General features: G+C 41.9%; 1 protein-coding gene across 1 annotated transcript in view; it reads right to left on the reverse strand.

Moving 5' to 3' along the window:
* Positions 1–24,858, reverse strand: part of adgrb1a (adhesion G protein-coupled receptor B1a) — a 145,601-nt gene that overhangs the window by 94,077 nt on the left and 26,666 nt on the right. Inside the window, exons 2-11 of the mRNA XM_078253605.1 lie at positions 10,535–10,693; positions 9,663–9,767; positions 7,824–7,991; positions 7,236–7,400; positions 5,792–5,956; positions 3,988–4,152; positions 3,159–3,260; positions 2,958–3,064; positions 1,819–2,013; positions 413–481 (exon numbers count right to left, since the gene is read on the reverse strand). Coding sequence (XP_078109731.1) covers positions 413–481; positions 1,819–2,013; positions 2,958–3,064; positions 3,159–3,260; positions 3,988–4,152; positions 5,792–5,956; positions 7,236–7,400; positions 7,824–7,991; positions 9,663–9,767; positions 10,535–10,693 — 1,400 coding nt within the window. The remainder of the gene's footprint in view (positions 1–412; positions 482–1,818; positions 2,014–2,957; positions 3,065–3,158; positions 3,261–3,987; positions 4,153–5,791; positions 5,957–7,235; positions 7,401–7,823; positions 7,992–9,662; positions 9,768–10,534; positions 10,694–24,858) is intronic.

Genomic DNA, 24,858 nt, shown 5'->3' on the forward strand with positions numbered 1-24,858 from the left:
TTAAGACACTGTGCTTTTTTTTTGTTTTGTGGAGAGCGGCTTGGTTTGTTTGGCATCGTTCTGGTGCCTGCATGGTGAGAGAAAACATGGACAGCTGGACGGCTGAACGGAAAGGCAAAGGTAGCGATGCACGAGTGGATGAGTGCAGCAGATGGATGAGTGGGTGTTTGCGTTGACTCACTTACTCATTAGCTATAGATATTTCTGTCCTTTAGCAGTTATCCTCTCAATCTACCTCTGTCAGTTTGAAAAGACACAGGTGGGCTGTTTGTCCACCTGTGTCTTTGTCGCAGTGTCCAACCCGTCAGTTGTACAGCTTCGGGGTTGTTATTACTGCACACTAAGTTCTAGAATGGATGTAATTGCAGACGAGGTGAATCCTGATTTAGAAAGAGAAGGGGGGGATACTAACCAGTTGTGCTTCCTCCCATCTCTCCCTGTTCTCCTCCATCAACAGATTGCTGACTGACTGCACAAAGTTCTGGAAAAGAAAAAGAAAATGTTTCACATGATGTCACATTGTTAGCTTTACATTCTGAAGTAAGTCCTTAAAGGTTCATTTTTTATTAATTTTTTTTAACCAGGACCGTATTTTCCCATGCATTGGTGTCTGAGTGACTAACTCTTTGAAATTGGTCCAGTATTGAGAGAGAACGCTGTAACCAGCAGCCACAACCTGCAATATAATCCTATATGGCAAATGTTAACCGTCAGTTTCCATCCACTAAAAGTTCTGTTTTTGCCGCTGACAGGTGTCAAACTGTCTGCCAACATTATGGAAAGGATCCTTACAGATATAGACCTTTTTATTAAAGAGTAAGATCCTTTTTTGTTTAACATGAAACAGCTCCTTAATCACCATCACCAAACTCACCAGACTCCATTTAAATTAACAGTACTTTTAGCGTGTATAGAGCCAGCATATTATCACATGTAAATGGGTGAATTAAGGGTTGATTTTAGCTAAACCAGAGTAGTGATTGTTGGAACAGTGGAAAGACGAACCAACACGGCTTCTGATTTTTTTACTGTGCGTTTTTTAGTGCGTTTTACAACGATAAAATTACTGTTTATTTACATGGAGTCTGGTGGGTTTGGCGCTAGTGATTTTGGGGCTGTTTCTTGTTAAACAAAAAGGATCTTTAACAGAAAGGTGTATCTCTGTTGGAATCCTTTCCATAATGTTGTCAGATACTTAATAATCTGAGCCTGTCAGCAATAAAACAGACTTTTAGTGGACGGACATTGAAGTTACATTGCAGCTTGTTTGCCGCCCTCCATAAAACTGGATCAATTTCAAAATAAAAATTGTGGTTCTCATGACACTTAGACACAAAAACATGGAAAAATAGGGTCAAGGTTAAAAAATACCAAAGTTTCCCCTTAAGCTATTTTAGAATAATGCTGGTCATAGTCTATATATTTCTTCTGGTCAACAAATCCCAAGAAAAGACCCAACCAATGATAAATGTATCTACTACTATACTAAGTATTGTGTGTGTGTGTATCAAAGCCTGATATGCCACACTGTTGCACTGGGTGACACGCTCCTTCATTACCATGAAAATTGCATTATGGGAAGTGTATTCATGTGCATTATACAAACAAAGCAAACAAAGTAACCCACACGTAAAAACATTGCACCATAGAGCTACTAGTTCTGTAAAAACGCCACAGTGGCACCTTTGACAATAAGAAGAATATGGAATAACAACCTCATCCGTTAATACGTACCAAGCAAGTAATATGATTATCGCGATATCGCATATTTTCCTCATATCGTGCAGCCCTACAGTAAACCCATACGTATTAATTCACCCTCATGTCTGCACTGCTGGGACTGTAGTATGCCCTCCGGAAGATCTCTGTCATGTTCTTCAGCACGTCCACCATGGCCAGCAGATCACCACTGTAGCTGGTCCCATCGCTGGATGTCACCCTCAGCTTGGTCATTACCTCTGAAACTCCATCTCCCACAAGACCACGCTGGGCTTTGGACAAGTGTTCCCGAGTCTAACAGAAAAAGTGGGTTCTGTTAGTTTTGACAGTAAGTGATCGACACTTTTGACACAATATATACATCGTTACAACACATCTGCTGGGAATTTTACACATTTGTTCCCCGACACATTTGAACAGCCATAATTAATTTCTGTGCTCTAAGGCTACTATCTAAGGGGCGGCTGTGGCTCAATTGGTAGAGCGGTCGCTAGTCTCGCATTGCCAGACCTTCCTCCACAGCGATGTGGAGGAAGGTCTGGCTAGTCTACACAGAATTCCGTGATGGGAGAAAAATGTGCTCTGGTTTATTGGCATTTCTTTAAACCAATCACAATCATTTTTGGCGGTGCTAAACCCTGGATGGAGCAATGGTGCCGCTGCAAAATAGCCTCGGGAAGGAACTTGTTTTGATGGAACGTGTACGTTCAAAAGTTATTGTAGTCGTGCGACAGAAAATAGATAGTCTAGCTAGCTGTCTGGATTTACCCTGCAGAGATCTGAGGAGCAGTTAACCATAGTCCTCAGAAATCCACCAGAGTTTAGAACGCCAGCACAAAGAAAGAGGAAGGTGACGGACATCCGGCCGAAAATGAAGGACCTCCGGTGGAGTTTCCGGTGGCACCGGATCAATCCCGGAAGTGGAACGTTGTGGATATAGACTAAGTCATTGGAAGGTTGACAGTTCGATCCCTGGCCCTGCAGTCCCATGTCAGTGTATCCTTGGGTAAGACACTGAACCCTGATTTGCTTGCACCATCGGTGTGTGAATGTTTATCTGATGAGCAGGCACCTTGTATGGCAGCCTCGACCAGAGTGAATGAATGTGTGTGAATGGTGAATGGTTCCTGTGCTATGTTAAAGCGTTTTGAGTAGTCGTTAAGACTAGAGAAGCGCTATATAAATGCCGTCCCAGCACATTTACCAGGAGTGCTAAAGAAAAACCTTTTGCTGCTTACCAAAGTTTGTATACTTCGATAGTCATTGGAAATGCATTTCATATAGGTGGGGTTCTCCCAGTAGGCGATGCCCTCTTCGTCCAGGGTACAGCGGCGCAGGATAAGCCCTGTGTGAGGACACCAAAGACTGTTTTTTTAATCCAACTCCTAAAACTACCAGTGGACATTTTGCGTCTTATAAATGAAAAGGTGTGAGCTCACCCATAGCGTTGGGAGGGCAACGTACTGCTGCTGTATCCCCAGCTGGAGTCATCTTCCATACAACATTGGAGAAGTTGTCCTCGCCACATATTTCATGAGGTTCTGTTCACAAAAGGAGAGTAAAGGTTGTGACCGAGTCTTTGCTCAACTCCCAAGTAAGTCTCAACTCAGTTGGTCCAAGTCTCAAGCAAGTCTTGAGTTATTTTTTTGGGGGCAAGTCAAATCACAGGTTATATCAAGTCAAGTCGAGTCCTTAGTTAAGGCAAGTCAAGTCCCAAATCAAGTCACTTTTTTAATTTTTCAATCCAAAAGTGATGACTCGTGGCACAGCCATTGTGGTGCCACGATGTGGTGCCATTGTGGTGGTCTGGTCTGACTAATGAGGCCTCATCAGGGTTGACTGACAACCAATCATCCAATCGTGACAATAAATTACTGCAGAGCTTTTTGAGTCGTCCAATCATGATTGACAGTTTTCCCTGCTGCAGCTGCATAGCTTACTTGATAATTAGACAGAAACAAGTCAACATTAAATTATATTATTTTTTATTTAACAGCGGACATTCAAACTTATGACTACAAGTCATCCGAATCACCACGCCTCAGGTCAAGTCTCCAGTCATTTGATTTTTGTCAAATCGCATTTCATCAAAACGTTGACTCCAGTCCAAGTCACCAAGTCTCAAGTCCACATCTCTGTAAATGAGTATTGTGTATGATGTAATGTATCATCATGTAGGCTATCATGTAAAATGTATTACAATAGGTGTCATACAATTTGTAAGTATCTCAGGTTCCCATCCCTGATGAAATACTGCTGACCACTGACCTGGGCATTTCTTTTCATTACAGCGCCGGACCTCTTCTCGTTCCGCAGGACAAGGCTTCCCTCCAAAAAAGGGCCCATAACAAATCCTGTTTCTCTGCTGGCTCCCCCCTCCACAAGTTTTGGAACAGCCCGACCACAAAGACCACGGCTGCCACTTGCCATCCACTGACAGAGTGCATACAGCAGCACACACAGTGTTAGACAATAATACATCAGGCACAATTAAACACACACACACACACACACACACACACTCTCTGTGGAGAGCATCCTCTCTCATGGCATTCTGGTGTGCACTGCACTGTAGCCGACAGGAAGGCGCTACAGAGAGTCCTAAAACTGCACAGGGCATCATAAACACACAACTACCCACCCTAGAAGACATTTACAGGGCTCAATGTTTACGTCAGGCCAAAAGCATCACCCAGGACCCTGTTGCCCTCTGGGAAGTGATACAGGTCCATGAAGGCCTGCACATCCAGACTTATGAACAGTTTTTACCCATGTGCCATAACATAACTAAACACTAGTTTGCAATAGCAGTCTTTCTGAAAATACAAATGTGCAATATCTGACTTTTCTATTTTTATTATTATATTTACTATATTTATTGTTTTTGTTCTGGGCCTTTTGCCTTTATAAGGGTACTGTCATTTTATTTGTGTACCACTGAGGGTGAGTTGCAGAAGAATTTCGTTGGACAGCTGCTGTCCAATGACAATAAAACATATTCTATTCTATTTAAATACTTTCTGCAGATCAATGTGCTGTGTTGGATTTTCAGTATTTATTTAACTAAAGCATTGACATTACCTAGCTGAGACTAAATACAATTCATTTCTAATTCACATCATAATGAAATAAACGAAAACTGATGACAGTCTGGAAGGCAGGAGCACACATTCATTAGTTGAAACCGCAATGAAACACTAGCAATGTAAAGTCAATCATGTGATTTGTAGACAGATATAAGAACTTTTACTAAATTATTTCACTATTTTACTATTCATTCTAGTTTTACTCTTTTTACCATCTTCACATTCTCTGCTCTATGTTCTTAGTTTGATGTGTGTGCTTTTGTTTGCACAATAGAGTAGCACTTTTTATTTTGTTGTATGTACTTACAATGACAATAAAGTCGATTCTGATTCAGATTCTTTGCCTGAATCAATACAGTCAAAGCATACAGTATTACCATAATGTCATGCTTATATGCTTTGGACATATATATGGTCTGTCCCAAAAAAGTACTGAGTATAAATTATAAGGTACAAGGTAAATATACATGGCAAAAGCATTCACACTGAGTAGGTAATAACCTTTGCAATACTGCACACAATTGTTTTAATGTTAGGAAGATACATATGAGACATGTGGGAGTTATACATCTGTATAATATATGCATTGTTTTTTTTTATTTTAACTGTTAAATTTAAACCTGTTGTTTAAATGCCATCCTGTGGCTGAATACATTAATCTGGTCTCTTCATGCTTTGTAAGAAACGTGTCAGACTCTGGCCTGTCACCTTGTGTCTACTTAAAATGTTCCCACACCACTGGATGAAACATGCAGAACATTTATTGTGTAGCATTGTACTGAAGAGCCACACCATACAATAGAAACAAAAAGGACCTGCTGTAAGGTACAATTAAATCAATTCTAAAAGTTCATTTATGTATGATTAAATAGCCAGTTTATATATGGTGCAGTAGCTTCCAGTAAATCTGTTGTCAACGAGCAAGAAATACATTTTTGGACCACAATAAATAATTTGATCTGGCTGTGGCCCTGTCTGTTACATACCTGGGCATTCCCCAAGGAAGCAGTCAACAGTCTCCAGCCATTCTCCCCTGCACTCGGAGCCTCCGTACGAGGGGCCGTTACACTCCCTGGTTCTCTGCATGGTCCCATTAGAGCAGGAGGCGGAACAGGAGCTCCAGTTGGACCACTCGTTCCACACTCCGTCCACTGAGAATATTCAGGGTCACCAACAACAGGCAAACAGAAAAGACAGTACACGGGAAATGTCACTCTCCCTGATTTGGTGCATTATGGATTACAGTGCATATACTAATTCAAAGACAATTTAGGAATAAAGTTAAGAGTTGCATTTCATGAGGACACATTCCATATCCACTCGGTGCTCACTGCTGAATATTTCCACTTGGACATATCAAATCTTGTATTCTTTGCGTATTTGTAATACAGAGTAAAAATTCATGTACTGTAGTGTCTTGTTTAGGAAAAATGTTGTATTAACATATATGGACTAGCTTTAAGGGTTCACTGAGCCTAAAACAAACTAGTTTGTACGAAGTCAAAGGCATAAGTGTTTATAACTCTTCCAAATAGTCGATAACTGAAGGCAAGGCAAGAAGCCGGTCATTATAAGGGGACAAGATGTGATTAATCTTCTCAAAGGCATCCCTGGCGTGACATCGCACAGATGTACTAGGCTTGTGCGATTGCTTATATTTTCAAATCGTCCAATCGTGGTTGCTCGAGATCTCCAATAGGTGATCTGATCGCCAGTCTGACAGGCTGGCTACCTTGAACACGTAATTGGGCATAACATACAGTATGCATATGCAGAGCGGCTTTCACTGTTCAATGAAACTGGCTACACTGTGTTGGATGTCCTGAGTCCTGCTTGGCTGATGTGCTGACGTGCAGCAGTAAGCGTGTTGCGTCATTTCCGGTCGACGATGTTTCTGTGTTGCTGATAGTGACTTGCTTTGGTAGCTCGACGCAATTAATTTTGTCATATTCTTCATTACAGTGGCTAATTATCCCCTTTACATTTAAACCTACACTAGCCAGACCCTCCTCTGCAGCGCTGTGGAGGAGGACCTGGCAAAGCGAGACTAGTGGAGCAGCAATTTCGCCCGCTGAGCCCCGCTAACCGAACTGAACGGCGTTTAGACAACTGTGGGATGAGCGAGAAAGTAGTTTTAGTCGTGCAACAGAAAATGTAGCAATCTCGGAAGTGAAACCTCGTCGGCACAAGCCTAGGCTGTACACATATGAAAAAGGCACAAGTAGTTGTGTGATAGATTGGATACAATCATGGATCAGTTTTTTTTTTCTGCATTAGGTGTCTGCGCGTACAGTTCCCCTTGTGGCCACTTGGATCCGTTTATTATTTTTTTAGGCTTAACCCTTTTGATTGAATTTTTTTGTGACTTAGGCTATTTCATTTCCATAGGTTATGTTAAATAAATAAATAATTAATGATTGTGTTCCTTACCTGGACAGACAGCTATGTTGCAGAATTTGGTCTGTTTCTCAGGGCCATCACAGGCATCTCCCCCAAACTGTGGGGGGGTGCAGGTTCGCGTTCTGGACCTGTAACCTCGGCCACAGGTAGATGAACACAAACTCCATGGCGACCACTCGTCCCAAGCGCCGTGCACTGCAATCAGAGCAGTTATGGTATGATTTATAGACGGGCTAACACCAGGCCATCTTAATACACCAAAACAACACAAGAGAACTTAACTGAGACACTGAACTTTATTGACTATTATAAATGTTTATGCTTTACTGGAATCATCCACGCCGATCCATTGTCCTGGGATAGTACCGCTTTCTAAGTTGAGGAGTTTCCCTGCCTGTCTGCATGTAGGAGAGCCTGAGAACCCCGTATAATCTCTGCTATTGTAGTGGGAGTCATTCTAAACTGCAGGCAAAGTGAGGGTAGAAATCAACCCTGGGGCCACAGATTTGCTAAGAACCTGAGGGGAGTCAGGTGGGTCTTGTATGGGTGAGGCAGGGTCCAGGAGAGGGCTGGGCGAGCGCAGGAAGGTGGCAGTGGTGGAAGGGACGGGGGGCTTACCTGGACAAATAGCAGAGTTGTTGCAAGGTCTCTGCTCGCGCAGTGGCCCACTACACTGGGTGCTGTAGGAGGAGGACACACAGAAACGAGTGCGACTCTGCCAGCCCTCCCCACACGTGGCAGAACACACACTCCACGCTGACCACTCCTCACCTGAAGCTGAGTCTACTGAGGAGGTAGGGTGGGTAAAGGATAGGAGGATAGAGGGAGAAAAAAGAGGGAAAGGAAAGGACAGGGCCATAACTAATTATCATGCAGGATGCAGCCTCTGAGGCCAAAAGAGGAAGGGTTGTGGAGTGATAAAGGGTAGATTTTAGCTGTGCCACATTTTAGTGGCCACCTCCTTTAAAGGCCAAATATTTCCAAACAGGTGGGTCTTTCCAAAGGTTTCTCCAAATGTGGCTGATATGAGGCATTATTTTGTAGACATGACTGGTGGTCCTTGATGGCCTCAGTATTCCAAACCATTGCACGCTGGCCAACTGAAAAGACATTGATAGGAGCTTTCCAGAAGGCCTTTGTCCTCTGTAGACCATCCCATTTGGAAAGGAGCTGCAGATGCAACCCATCTAATGTTCTGTCCAACTTCCTACACTGCGTCCGTCATAGGAGGTGGCCCCTGAAATGGACCCCAGCTTCTGTTCTGCTTGTCCTACTTCATCTGTGGGGCTCTGATGTCATATCCTTTGCATTAACTTCAAGGGGAAGTGTATGCCACTTGCTTAGGATATGTCAGGCATCTTTTGAATGGCCATAACTACAGATTTGATGGAACTGTTGACCAATTAGGGAAAATTGGGCAGTCACAGCTGGGGAAGCAGGGAGAAAAGAACTAAACAGGAGGCGGGGAATCGATTGGCAAATTAAAGTGATACTTCACACAAAATGTTTGTCTTTGTATCAAACCTGCACACCTGTAGGCTTGAAAGGTTTGTACTTCTCTCCAAAGGGCATTGAGTGTAGGCACGTTAGATTCATATTAGTTATAATGGATTCCAATAGTGACAAAATGAAAACGTTTTTGTGTTTGACAATACATAGAAGCCACGCCTTCATCATGATCCATGTTTCCTCTGCCCATCAATTTGCTTTACTGCTTTTCTGGAGCGCCCTGGTAGCTCACCTGGTTGAGCGTGCGCCCCATGTACTAAGGCTCAGTCCTTACCGCAGCGGCCCGGGTTCGATTCCGACCCGCAGCCCTTTGCTGCATGTCTTTCCCCCTCTCTCTCCCCCCTTTCTGTCTTCAGCTGTCCTATCAAATAAAGGCAAAAAATGACCAAAAGATAATGGGCATTTTAGAGATGTTGGTAGGTGTATTTTGGACAAAGCCAACCTAGCTGTTTCTTCCTGCTTCTTGTTATTATGCTAAGCTAGGCTAAACACCTAATTTGCCCTACATATTTACCACACAGCCATGTGACTAGTATCTAACTCGTGGAAAGATAAAGTATACAATTTAGAATCAGCATACGTCCCAATTTCTATTCCTTTTAGCGTACAGAGGATTGAGTGCTTGCTACTCCTGATTTTGGGTGGAGTATCACTTTAACAGAGAGGGAGGACTCCGTTTAATATAGTGTTTTACAGACAGGGCACAGTGTACTGTTATGACCTTACATAAAAATACAATTTCACTATGTTCAGTGAGGGTCCATGTTGGAATTAGTCCATTGCGGACGAGGCACTACCTGGGGAGATTTTGATTGATGTGTACATTACAAGTGAGTGCAAGTCTCTTGTTTGTTGGTCGTCATCATGTATATATTGTACAAGTGTGGTGGTCACCCAAGCTGCCACAGTGACTGATGCATGGGATCCCTCTGCGTCCCGTTGTCTTACCTGTCTGAGGGCTCTGCTGTCCGCTGCGGGGCTTGTCTACGTCATCACGCTTGCGGCTGTCCACCGAGCGAAGCGATTGGCTGCGAGAGAGATGGCGACCTTTGCCTAAAGGGGGGGTGAGGCAAGGCCGGGGGGGAGGAGGGGGCGGGGGGTTAGCAACCAGAGGTCCTTCATTAACGGCTTATATTTGGGACACAACCGTGACGTGATTGGTCACCCAGAACAGCATCAGCCAAACTTGGGACTTTTGTTGTGCTGTTGGTGTAAATGTGGTGTAAATGTGTGGAGTGCAATTTTTTTTATGATTTCAGCTGTTGTATTGTGTTTAATGTTTCTCTGAGTCTTCAAATGTTTCTGAAAGCATGACTACTGTAACTGGAATAAAAACACATAAACACATCTAGAGTGACGACAATCTGCTGAGCTATTTGTCAAACAGAAACATACTGCTTGTTCTGTACAAATGAAGAAAACTTTAAGCAGGAAACAACTCAGTAAAAGCACTTCTACATAATAGTGCTCCGATGTTGATTTTCTGTGTCCTTTTATCCATTTCTGAGTGTAATGATTTTGACATACTGTGCAAGCGTGGTCTTGAAAAACGGTTGACCATGTCATTATTTTTTCTCATCGATCAAAGTCCCCTTTCCAACATGCACTCCTTAAGTCAAAACACTGACTTATAGAGGATGGATACGCAAGCGAATGAACAAGATAAAGATGGAAAACAAAATATAAAAAGTAGTTTTAAAACACACATTTGCACACACCTGGCGCTCATATTTAACCACAAAGCATAAAAGGTCACTTACTGACAGACATGGATGTATAGAAACACAAATACAAGCGCACACAGATAACGGGGAGCTCACCGGTGCAGGTCTGTGAGTTACACGGCCGGCCCTCCTCCACCACACCCTCACACAGGTACGACTCCTCCGGAGGTGACCGACAGGTCCGAGTCCGGGTTTGAACCCCGCCTCCGCACTCGCTGCTGCACTGTGCCCACTGACCCCACACACTCCAGCCACCTGGAAACACACACACAAACAGCAGTGGTCCTTTATATAGCACTGCATTATTTGTCAACCCCTGATCAGAGAGTGGACTGCCTTTACTGAGTGTCTCAACAGCTCAGGAAACCAAAGACGTTTACAATTTCATCAAAGTCTGGGGAAAGACTAGCTTGTATGTGAACAGAAATATATTTTGTCCTCCTTATTCCTGAAATCATCCTTTGATCCCCCTGGGATCACTTGGGTCACACTTATACTTATTAGTAAGTAACATTATAGTTCCAATATTTAAACGGCATTGAGTGGCATACAGTATGTATACAAGGGGTGATAACAAATTTTACTACATTATTAAAATATGCTATGATGCTCTCTGAACAGATAAAAATAACACAGGGGTGTCACGATTCTCCAAATTCACGATTTGATTTAAGGTCACAATTCGATTCAATTTTCAATTTAAACTTTTTTTTTCAGCAGTGACACTAAGAGTGACTATATGGCAGAAGGGTACTTTACAACATCAGTTTGAGTTTCTCAAAATGACGAAGTGTAATTGGATGCACCATTAGTTTAATGAGGTGCGCATGAACGCACCATGAAGACAAACAAATATTGGGATCTATACAGATCTTTTGATTTTGATAGTCTAAATCGAAAGCTCAATTTCTTTTTATTTAAAATCGTGACACCCCTAATATACAGTAAATCCATATAGAAGTATAGTTTTGAAAGAAAATCATGAAATATGGTCCATTGCAATTGTTGCACATGCATTTATTTCACTAACCTCCCACTGTACTGTCACTATTGACTTCCACTCAAACCATTACAAATTAAATAGGGTTTATTTGGACTCAGTTTAGACTTATTTCTATGTTTTTAAGCTGGTGTTCAAATACAAATAGTATTTTTGGGTTCATTCAAAAACATGATTAAAATATTTTATTTTGCTGGCAGCTGAACTGAAGATATATATATATATATGCATAAAGCGTATACATGGCAGTAGAATACAAGACTTGATTAACCTGGAACACAATTCCATCATTAAGTAACACGGACTGATAATCTGAGGGGAGATTTTCCCTTTAAAACAGAGGTGTGATAAATGCCATTGTCATTGGGAAATTCCCTGTTTGGCCATTCTGATTTAATGCGCTCCATTAAGATGCGTGCTAATATGAAGAGGAGCGGGTAAAGAGCTGCTCTAAAAGGCTCTTTTTCTCTTTGTCCTGCACACTCATGAATATTTAATGCTAAAGACAGATGCCTTACAGCCCCCACAGGCAACCGCAAATATGTATTAATCTGCATGAATAGAATATGAAGTTGGCCAACATCCAGACACACGTTCATAATTACTCACAAGTCACTTTAATTTGGGCTGAGGGTCGGGATGGGGGGGGGGGGGCACTGTGTAGGGCACTTGATTCAGTCAGATATGCATACACACACACACAAAATTCCTCCACAGCTGTGTGTAATCTTACCATGTCACGTGTGATGAGTCAAACTTTATGGATTAAAAGAGACAGATTCCAGTGAACAAAGTCGAAATAACTATTTAATTTCCCTTCATAGATGAAATTAGCAGGCCCTAGTGATCACAGGCAATATCTCTTTGTTGTCAGCAGACTGGCCGAGTGTGACCCAAGTGTTTACTGCTGGCTGTGAAATTGGATTTGCTTATGTTTCTGTGACCACACTCAATCAGTGCATAATCAGCCGGGTGTAGGCAGAAATTGACCCTATTATCCACTGGAAGCCCAACCACCACCAAAAACAACACAAACAACAGCAACCCATTGGACCAGTAGTATGGTCATTCCCACTATCAGTGCAAACAGTCTGGATCAACGGATGTATATTGCTGGGATAAAACCTGACATCTGGCACATTCCTACCACAGGCAATAACACTTTTTAACACTTCATCACTGAGTGTTAGATAAGACTCATATATATCACAATGCTGCACTAAGTGCAACTTGCACAAACATAGGTTTTACTTACATCTTTATATATACTATTTAACTAGTTGTACATTTTTATTTGCCACTTGTTTAAACGTTTGTACATTCTTCCCTTTGTATTTTTGTATCTTTAGTTTTGAATAGTTGTTCTTGTATTCTATCCTATTGGTTATTATCTGTATATTCTGTATGTGTGCTGTGTGTCTGATATTTTGCTGCTGTAGTACTGACATTTCCCAATTTGGGATCAATAAAGTCTATCTAATCTAATCTTATGTCCCTCCCCTTTCGCTATCTCCGCTATTGGGGCTTATCGCCACCCAGGACGGTTGTGATTGGTTTAAAGAAATACATTTATATCATTATATTTTGTTCCCCCCTATCCCAGAATAGACAGGTGGTGTAGCCATACCATACTTCAGCACTGACACAGTGCTGTGATGGCAGTTCTAGCAATGTGAGACTAGTGCAATTATAAAGCTGCTTATAGATATTGACTACTCAACATATCAATATTCCTACTCCTAATGAGCACAATGAGCATGTTGCATGTTGTTATGGAGATCCAAGCAACATATACACATCAGATTTGGTTATGTCCAGCTTGACTGATTTGGGGGAAGAGTCTGTAAAGGACTGCTGCTGCAAATACAGTAGGTGTCTTTGTTAATAATTGACCCTTGCACATAAGTCCTATTGTAGGTGTTGACCCCTGACCCCAATTAAATCCGAAGAGTCAGTGAGATGGTTTAAAATCTTTGTTGTTACACTTTATTGGCTTTTCAAGACAAACCTTGACTGCATCTATTCACATTCAAAAGTCTCTTCATTTCCAAACAGCCCTGGTTATTATGAACAAGAAAATGTAAAATACAATCCAAACTGAGAGAGCTTCAGAGGCAGATTAACAGAAGTAGGCATAGTATAAAAATGCTATTTTTAGGCCAAGGTTAGGAGTTTTCCCAGACCATATTTTGTGGAAACGTAGTCTAAAATCATCACATCAAGGGCTAAATGCTTGATAAATGCATTATGTTTTACTTGCCAGTGGTGGAACATAAGTGTAACAGATACAACTATATTTTGATAATAATAATAATGATGGTGAAATACAAAAAAAACAACTATTGAATGACCGGATTGCCTGCATCTGACTGTTCTAATGCAAACGTTGAACTATCCTTCTATCAGTTACATTTGGAAACTGGTTTCAACCATTCATGCCCCCAGGGGGATAAACCATTCTGGTATGAATGACATCCTTCCAGACAAACTTTAAATGTTTGGTGCTGTAATTAATTTCACTAAGGGCCACACTGGAAAATGAGAATTACATCAACATGTAGAGTTTATTGACATGCTTTTATTTTGGAAAAGTCAAATATCGTTGACTGTATTATTGCATGTCTCATAACAGCCGTCTCACTTACAGTTTGGTCCACATAACGCCCCAAAATTGTTCCCAAAAACGTTCCTTAGATTTTAGCAAATAAAACAACCCATTAAATACAAAAACAAAGATTAACATTTTTTTAAAGTAGGCTATCACACAGCCGACTCACAACAACCTGTTTCACAGCCTGATTATGCAAACTCTCTGGTTCTGGGGGAATTTCTGAGTCTGAAAGTCGGCAAATCTGCCAAATTCGCGCAATTGCAATTGCAGTTTGAAAAATAGTTACCTTTCTTTTTGGTTTGGTGCACAACTAGGCTCGCCAAAATGTATTGTGAACCTAAAGCGATATGCGGGCAGGATCAAAATCTGTGAGGGGCACAGTTTGACACCTGTGCTCTAGGGATAGCTAAGTCATTGGTGCTTAATTGTTGATTGACTGTTCTGTTGAACACTTTCATGTTATGGTGAAATAAATGAACTTTAGAGGGCTTTAGTCTGGACCGAAGTGCAGATCAATGTGTGATTTATTATGTTATGTAGGCACATATTTTCTAGTGCACACATTTGTTAAAGTAGGTGACAAGCATTGCAGACTGTGAAACGACAGAGAGCTGCCTTTGTGTGCATGCATGCCAGTCCAGTCACAGGAGCGTAATGTAATTTCCATGGCTACGAGTTGTCACCGTCATGTAGTGACGTGCATACTTTATTGGTAATGGCTGAAGGAAGATGTCATTTTTAAAGTTATTGAAGAGAAGAGAGAACAGAGAGATAGACGTTCAACCTGTGAACACAACAAATCTCATTAACAAACCAAAACCATCAATAGTGTCCTACTAACTAAAGTATTGTGTGTGTGTGTTTGTGTGTGTGTGTGTGTGTGTGTGTGTGTGTGTGTGTGTGTGTGTGCAAAGACTGATATATAATATTCCTCCGTGCCATAGAGCTCTAAACTATTAAAAAACACATCATGGCATGTTCCTCCGTTACCATGAACGAGTAGTGTTACGGCAGGTCTTTTAGTGAATGTAGTTAGCGCCAATAGGGTCAGTACTGTCATGTGACACATGAGGGGGCGTATTTGTGTGACTCTGATTAAACCCGGCCTAACCGGCAGGTGAGACTAATTGAGATTGATTTCGGATGGAGTAAGACGGAAGCGAGCATGCAGCAGGCTGACACGCAACCACACGGAAAACACTATTTGTGAATACACCTTTTTAAAACCTGAACGACGACACCAAAGAGCGGGCGGGTCCAGACCCGACGGCAGAGAGGCCGGAGGGCCACATCAGAGGCTGCTGGCCGTCTCGACGAAGGAGCAGGCAGGCCTGGCTTCGGAAGGAGAATTGAAACAGCGACAGGGTGAGTCAGTTAACACAGCACAAACTCCGCTAGAAGTAGGAAAGATATGCACCCATCCATGCCAGCTTTAGACCATGTTCAGACAGCCGACAGTCCGGCAAAAACTCAGGTCTTTCCTTCCAGTTAAAGCTACATTGTGTAAGATTTTCTCCCATCTAGCGGTGAAATTGTATATGACAACCAACTGAATATTACTTTCTAGCCCCTCCCATTCCGAGCGTGTTTTAACTCCTACGGTGGTCGAACCCGAAATTAGCTCTTAGTATCTCCGTCGTTTACACACAGCTGTTCTAGCCTCTCCAATATGAACTTTGGTCTTGTTGCTTTGCCTGTCGCGTTGTCGTTTTAATTCTCTTTTTCCCTCCCAGCTAATGTATTTTAAAGATGGAGGCGCTACATGGCGGCCGTCATTAGAGCTCGCCCGTATGTATTCTCAATGATTCTGAATGGCAGATTCTACGCTTACGAGAATACTTTGATTAGTTGGTGGAAGTAATTACACATGAATGAGCACATATTTGTGAAAGAACAAAGGGGTTTTTGCTAAGAATCAACTCAAAAAAATTACACAATGTAGGTTCAAGGAAAGATATTATTACCTTTGTTTATTATTTTTCTTTGTGATGTACTCTGTATTCATTTGTTGTATTATTGTTGTTTTTACCTTGTAAAGCACTTTGGTCAACCCAGTTGTTTTTAAACGTGCTATATAAATACATTTACATTGACATTTATTTTGAATGAGGTCACACCCAAACAAACGCAGCGGGCCTGCAGCAAAAAGTTGAGACTGAGTCAACTTTTGGAGAAACGCAACCTCATGTTACGGGAAGAGCAGATTTGTCGTAGTGTTTTGAGCTATGGTTTGAGGCGGTACCGTACAGGACACAGGAAACATCACTGCCTCTATCTCTGCCACAAGAAAGGTTTTAAACACCAAACACAAGCTCTGAACTGCCCGGGAGTTTGTGGAACAGCTGACTGTTTCCTGCAACAACAAAAGCACTCGCTTTTAAAAATAAAGCTGTGAAATAAAGCTGCCTTCAAGTACGCTCGGAAACATTGAGATCTATAAACGATGTGACGGAAATAAGTCACTGATGAAATTTAAAGTGTGCGCTACATTGGGGGGGTTAAAGAACACAACAGGACTTCACACAAATGGGCCGTTTCAGTGACACCCCCCCCGCAAAACCCTGCGGCAAATATAGCAGATCATTTTTTTGGTCTGAATGCACCGTTAGTCTCATTCTCACATTAAACGCAACACGCAGGGAGAGTAGACAATATAACTAATCTCACCAGCTAGGTAAGCCTTTACTAACTGTGTTTCTTTGTTCTATGGGCCCAAGTTAGCTTAGCCTTGCAACAGTAGTTTTTTTTAAACGTTAATCCTACATATACCTTCCTGCTGTCCCAACCACTCACTAGAGCTTCACAAGTAGAGAAGATACATCCGCTGCTGAAAATAGTCCCCCAAAAATGATTTCCTCCTTTGATAAAAACTACAGTGAGCAGCTGTTTAAAGAAATCCTTTTAAATAATGAATTGTGAGCTGAGTACCACAGACAGGGTAGGGAGGGAAGTCAAAGTATAAAGACGTGTTGTTTGTTCTGGTCTTTAAATGGAATCTGTTGACAATAAGACATTTAACATTTAGAATACCATACCAGTTGTTTTTTTTGCCAACTTATTGACCATTATTTGTCTTCAAATTGGACTTACATTGCTCCAAACCTCTGACCTTATTTACAATTCAGAAATGGACCTTTCTTCTGTGTTCTGTGTCTTCTTTTGGTTCCTGACTCTTCTCTGACCCTGCTGACCACTATTTGATTTCTTTCACTACATTCATTGTTGAAATTATTTAAAATAATGCCATGTACATTTGCTAAGTATACCAAATTTGGGACTCTCAATATTTAGCTTGTACAAACAAGTGTTGTACACAGTTATTACCGATAAGATGACCCCCATAGCCTCCCGTTTGCTTTTCTAATCAGGCATCATAGAGCAGCCATTCCAATGCAAACCAAATGCATCTTTTTTCTACAATTCCCGTGTTTTATGGGACTAAAGTGAGCCTGGTGCAGCAGAATAACCTTCAGCTTCTCTCCCGAACCATTCTGGGTTTATTGTGAACAAATATGCTTTTTGGATACAGAGGAAGATTAACTGCAGTTTGGAGCAAAGGACAGAAGCTCCTTCTGTCAAATAAAGGCTTTGGCAAGGCAAGAGAAAAAGGGGGGTGGGGTCCATTTACAGATAAGATTCATTCTTCTGCAGAAAAAAAAAAAAAAAAAAAGACTAGGAACTTATTTTCCTTTTCCTTTCTGCCCAATAATCAGACTCAGGGAGGTAGGGGGGGAGTAGAATAACTCAGTGTTGTCTTTCTTCCTCTGCAAGGACATTACATTATGTTGTCAATAATTCAGAGGGGGCCTTTTGTCAGAACACCCCTGGTGGCACCCTGAGTCCAAGTCACCTGAATAATCCTAAAACCCATCCTTCCTGCTTCTCCTACCAAAACCCCCGCTTTACTTTGACCTTCAGCTCTCTTCCAAACAATCACGCACACACACACACACACACACACACACACACACACACACACATTATCCCTTCAAATCCTCTGTGTGTGCAATGCAAGGCATTGCAGTTCACTGAGGGCATCCACGTAGGCTACCAACCCGTTCTTACTCCCAACTCGTAAAATACTGATGCTTGGTCAGTGTCTCTCAGCGTCAACTTCCGACACAAAAATCTGTAAGATGACGTAGTATTAAGAGAGACAACGGTAGAGAGTAGTATGAAAGACCGGAAATCAGAGTAAGGAGGTTGGTTGGGGGGGTGGATAGGTCAAACAACACAGGACTTTCACCCAGGAGACCGGGGTTCATGTCCCGTTCTTGTCCCGCGTGTCACTGAAACGTACATTTTGTAACCCCACCCACCATCTAAACTAAACAGCGACTAACAACTAACTGTCCCGTTCTTGTGCTGCATGTCAGTTAAACGTACGTCCTGACCCAGAGCGTCAAAAAGTGACGCCAAGAGTCCTGACTAGGGATGGGCGATAGAGACGATATGCAATATAAACGATACAAAATTGAATCTACGATAGAGATTTTAATTATATTTCACTATCGCGATAATTCATGTTGATGACGCAATCTACCTGCGAAGTTTAGAGCCACGAGCTGCAACCGGCTGCAACGAGTCATCGTCATCTTGAGTAAACATGGCTGAAAGCGAAACAAGGAGCTGGTGAAAAAGACCGGTGCAACATCCATTATTTGGACTTGGTTTGGATTTAAGCAGCTACAACGGACCTGTGGTCAAGCCGTACCACGGAGCCTTTCACCAGCCTGACAATTCACTATATAACAGACGATTGGAATCTTGGCAGCCGGTGTTTGCAGACGTCATACTTTCCCGCTGAACATACGGCCGTGTGTGTGTGTGTGTGTGTGTGTGTGTGTGTGTGTGTGTGTGCGCGTGAGTGTGTGTGTGTGCAGCGGCGGAGTGGGACCAAAAAAATACCCGTACGGGTTGAGCAGAGGCTGCACAGTTTGACCAGCAGGCAGCGACGTCAGGCCGCCGGATGGTGTTGCTAACAACTTGCAATGTATAACTATTATCAGACCGGACCACTGGGAAAGGTCCCGACTCTCCTGTGTGTTTGTATGTGTTTGTGTGTGTGTGTGTGTGTGTGTGTGTGTGTACTTTTCCTTAGGGTCTATGTAACCTGGTCTGAAATGGTTCTATTATAATTGATACATCGCGATATATATCGTTATCGCAAGAGGCTGCAATGTATATCGCAATATGGATTTTAGGCCATATCGCCCATCCCTAGTCCTGACCAAGCACGTCTAAATATGATGCTTTAGCGTCAATAACACACGGCAAATACACCTGACCAAGCGTCAGGAGGTCGGGGGTGGATGGGTAAAACACAGAGTTTATAAGCCGGGGAGCGGACTTCGGGTCCCGGGGACAAACACAAGACTTTCACCCAGGAAACGCGTGTTTGTGACCCGGGAGGACTACTTAAGGGGACCGGTGTTTTAATCCAAACTACAATCTTTTTTTTCTAATCTTAACTAGTGGTTTCGGTGTCTAAACTTAACTGTCGTCACTGCAGGACGGTCACCTTTTGTCGGCTAAACTCAACTGCAACAGCTGCTGAAACGACCAGGACCTCACAGACACCTTTTCTCTAAACTTAACTGTCATGTCACCGGTTGTCACGCGACCAGCTGGCTATCACCATAATATCTTGCGATACCATACGAACCCATTAATGGGAATACGTGGAATTATTTATGCGTGTGTGTGTGTGTGTGTGTGTGTGTGTGTGTGTGTGTGTGTGTTAGGGATTGACATCAATATATGAGACTAGATATTGTCTTACATTTTGGATATCGTGATATCTTGAAATTACATAATTGAAAGTGTTGTCTTTTCCTGGTTTTAAAGGCTGCATTACTGTAAAGTGATGTCATTTTCTGAACTTACCAGACTGTTCTAGATGTTTTATTATTTGCCATTGCCTACTTAGTCATTGTATCCAGTCATTGGTTATTTAACTCAACTCTCATTGTGTTAATATGTTGTGAAAGCACCAATAGTCAACCCTACAATATTGCTGCAATATCGACATCCATGTATTTGGTCAAAAATATCATGATATTTAATTTTCTTCATATCGCCCAACTATAGAGCTGTGTGCATGCGTGCGTGCGTGCGTGCGTGCATGCGTGCGTGCGTGCGTGCGTGTGTGTGTGTGTGTGTAATGAACTTCCTGAAAGTCACCTTCACCTCCTTTTCGTAGCGGTGGGATGAGTGGACGGGCATCTCCTGTTACAGCTCCAGTTTCTGCAGCTTTGAAATCATCAATAGCTGCCACTAACACCCCCCACCCCACTGAATCTCACCCACACACACACACACACACACACACACACACACACACACACACACCTCAATAAATAAATCTGCAGCAACCCTATATGAGCTCTGTGTGTGCATGTGTATGCCCGTGTGTGCCCGTGTGTGTGTGTGTGTGTGTGTGTGTGTGTGTGTGGGTGTGTGAAGAAAGGAGGGTTGAAATATGAGGTTGAAGTTGACACCTATTGTGGAAACAAGCAGGCAGCTGGGGAGGGAAGCAGACGAGGGTGAGGAAAATGAAATAAAGACAGAGGCAAGAGGACTGAGGAAAATCATCAGGAAAACATGAAATGCGGGAAGAAAATGGGGTGATTAGTCCACACAAAGCTGCACGGCTGAATGAAGGATAAGGCGAGTGCTGACACCCAGAGGACAGAAGCAGTCAACTGCATGGTGGAGATAACAGGCAGTGAAAGGAGAGAGCGGTGGTTGGGGGGGGGGGGGATACAGAGGGAGATGAAGGGAGACAGGAACAGAAAGAGGGAAAAAATGTTAGGACGGATAAGAGGAGGGGGGCGGGGGAATGAAAAGAGGATGTAAAAAAAACAGGCTTATACCAAACTGAACAGAATGTTAGAATTCTACATCCATTACAATGCCCACATGCATAAATATATGTTATAGAAATACATTACTAATTGTCTTTTTTTATTGCACGTGAACTGTGTTCCTGACAGGTCTTCTAGGTAAATAAATAAATAGATACATTAAAAAAAATAAATAAAAAAAAAAAAAACTGCATCGATCAGTCTCTTCCTGCAGAGCGGGTAGCTTAACCTGTGGGTGAACCCGCCACAGAGCACCCAGCACCCAATCAGCCCCCCCCCCGCCGCCACGTCATCGCTGACATTCAGCAAGCAGTCACCAACATATTGTGCCACCATTCTCCCTCTGACTGTTACACCTGCTTTATTGTTTCCCTTTTTTAGTTTGGTTTATTTCGATCACATAGATACACAACAGTACATAAATGGTAAAAAAAAAAACTGTGACCATACGTTCAAAAAGCTACCAAAAGTTAAGCACTGTAATTTGTATGCAGGGATGTTCCTGACTGTAAATAGGCTTAGTAAATTTATAGTTGGGGTGGGAGGGGGGGTGGGAGGTGGGGTGACTAAGCATCAACAGCAAGCATGATGGGTTTGCGTACAGTAAAGGCAATAAGTATGTGTTACCTAATTTGACAGAAATCTATGCATTTGCCGTTTCTTTTTTCTGAAAATGTGATGAACAAAAAAATATTATTGTACTTGAGTAAATGAAGCCCCAAATAACAAAATTGCATAAAAAAAAACACCACCTTAACAATTATCGACAGTCCGGTAAAGCCCGACTCTGGACAAAACAAGACTTTCACCCAGGAAACGCCGTGTTCCCTGGGAGTGTTTTAATCCAAACCACGACCTATTTTCTAAACTTAACTAGTCGTTTTGGTACCTTAACGTAACTGTCGTCGCCACGCGACGCTCACATTTTGTCGCCTGAACTTAACCCTAATGTCCTCCGAAACGTCCAGCAGCTTGCGGTGCTCTGTACCCGGCTCAAAGTCACCTATTGTCAGGTTAACTCAACTAGCAACTACTGACGGAGGTCCGTAGCCGGCGTCACATGACCAGCCAGCAGTCTCCTAGTTTACGTCAGTACTCGGTCGGCTGAAACCAAGTACCGATCCAATACCAGTGTATCATATATATTTTATTATGTTTTAACAGCTGTATACTACTTTCAATGTATGGATGTGATATGATTTATATATTTATATATATATATTATTTATATCTCAGGTTACACTTTTTGTGAAACATGAACAAACAATGAACGCCATAGAACTTTCTTTGATTATCCAGTTTGACAGTCTGTTATAACAGCTAAATTAGGTGGTATCGGATCGGTGCATAAACTCTAGTACTCTCCGATACCAGCATTTTAGGCAGTATCGGAGCCTTTTCCAATACTGGTATCAGTATCGGAACATCTCTAATCATAACTTATTTTTTTATTTTTATAGACCATCATCTGGAGGTCCAGTCTAACGTAAGCACAGCTGAAATGTGGATAATGTGCAGGCAAACTATCAGATCGTAGTTGAACTCATTCGATCTGCTTTCTTATCGTGACTGCCACGTTCCTTGCCCTTGTTTGACTTTTTTTTACGTGGTGAAAATAACTGATTGGGTACGATGTTATTATTGCCAATAGTAGCGATTGGCAGAATTATGAAAAAAGAGAGCTTCAATAAAATGCTGTGTCCTTGGTTCAAATCTCTAACAAGAGGTGCAAATGCTCCAGACGACATATAAAAGGATGGCAAGTTCTTACCCTGTTTCCTCCACTCTTTTAGTGAGAGTTTGTGAAACTCCATTTGGAGCATCATGGGACACTGAATCACTCCACTGAAAGCTGAAATTCTTTTTGTCGGGTTAACAGTTCCTTCAGGCAGGATAAGGCAGCTTTCTTTGCAGGTTTTTACACAAAGTCCTCCCCACCACACTGGAAACATCTCTCTGGTCTGACATCTTCAAATAATATCAAAACACAGGGACTAGCTGAAATCGGGGAGGAACATTGACAATATCTATATGACCGAATATCAACACATAGAAGCCCTTCTCAGAAATGGAATACGCAACAGAGTTGGCTTCATCAACCTGTAGAACTAATGGCTTTTGGGCTTTTAAATATAGGTGTATGTTACCTAAATCAGGAGTCTTAAATGTGTTTTAAACTGGGCCTACAATAATGTGTAGGGTGGCCAATAAACCAGAGCACATTTTTCTCCCATCCTGGAATGCTGTGTGGACTAGACAGACCCTCCTCAGCAGTAGGGCTGTGTATTTACAAGAATCTGGCGATACGATACGTATCACGATACATGGGTCACGATTCAATGTACTGCAATATATTTCGATACTGTGCGTAAGGCGATATATTGGGATTTTTTTTAAGTATAATTTTAGAAAAACTAATATTTAAAAAAAGACATGATGTGCATAAAAGTCAAAGAAGTTTACTTTAGGTAAACAATTCAGTACACAGAAAATCAAGCTGCCAGTTTGGGATTGTGGTTCACAGGTTCTTAGTGAGCTAATGTTTATATGCTAAAGTAGGCCAAAGTTCAGTCATAGCTACATTGTTAGCTTCTAGCTAAAAGTCAGGCACTGTTAGGCACTGTTAGGCAGGGACACTAGTGGTGCGTCTCAGCATAGCCATCTAGCGGTAGGGGGTTTAAACACAACATAAACGTGAACCACTGTCTTAGATGAATATTTTTGCATGTTAACTAAAAAAAAATTAAAAAATAATGATAATAATAAAATAAAAAATATCGACGCTTTTGCCCTCTCAACTCATTAGTGGATCACTTCACAAATAAATGTATACATTTACATACACACACAGGATTTACCCTGCAGAGATCTGAGGAGCAGTTAACCATAGTCATCCACCAGAGGTTAGAACGCCAACACAAAGACAGAGGAAGGTAACGGACATCCGGCTGAAAATGAGGGACATCTGGCGACAATTCCGGCAGAACCTGAACAATCCCGGAAATGAAACATTGATCTATTGGTCAGAAAAAAAATCTAAATTAGCATCTCTAATTAAAACCCAAGTCAAATTCTTGGGGTAAAAAAAACCCATGCTATCAATTGTGATCCACTCATAAACCAATCTAACTATTAATCCAACAAACTCCAGCAGATGAATCAGAATCAGCGTAAATCAGTGTAATCTCTTTAACCCTATCAGCCGTGGAGAGACAAACCATTACACCCCTCACCTTGCACAGCAGCACCATCTCTGAAACGCTCTGCCCAAACGCATTGTCTATAAATACATATCAGGGGGTCGCTGTTTGGTTTAAGTTGCAGGTCAGCCAACCAGACATTTCAATTCCGAAGATGAATGCCTCATTTCAGAGGGAACGATAAGAAAAGGCCCATAAGGTGTTTCCTCACAGGGATCAGATGCTCTTCTGTCTTTTTCTCCAGTCTGACTGACAGCTCCCAGAAATAAGGTTTTTTCCTGGCTTTTGTCCTTCCCAACACACATCCATCTTTGGTGGACACGACTGCTGATAAAGCCTCCATGCTCAGACTGCAATTGGGCATACGGATGCTCAACTCCACGTGCTTTTTGCTTGTCAAACAACTTGCAATTATTTTGGAAGTCAGAATCAGAAAAGAGTTTATTCCCACAATAAGTTACCCTTATGTGGAATTTGCCTTGATTATGTGCATACATAAACAAAAATATGAAACATTAATCTGAAATAAACAATAAATACAGAAACAAATATATATATATATATATATATATATATATATATATATATATATATATATATATACACATACATAATAACTGTTAAAAAAAGTGTCTGAATGGGTTGAATGCAGAATGTGCAAACAATATATAGGATGTACAATGTCTGCCAGTTGGATTTTTGTGTCTCTGTTGAGTTCCACAGAAGGTAAAGAGCTTCTGAGA

The sequence above is a fragment of the Sander vitreus genome, chromosome 6 (assembly GCF_031162955.1).
Source record: "Sander vitreus isolate 19-12246 chromosome 6, sanVit1, whole genome shotgun sequence".
Classification (NCBI taxonomy): Eukaryota; Metazoa; Chordata; class Actinopteri; order Perciformes; family Percidae; genus Sander; species Sander vitreus.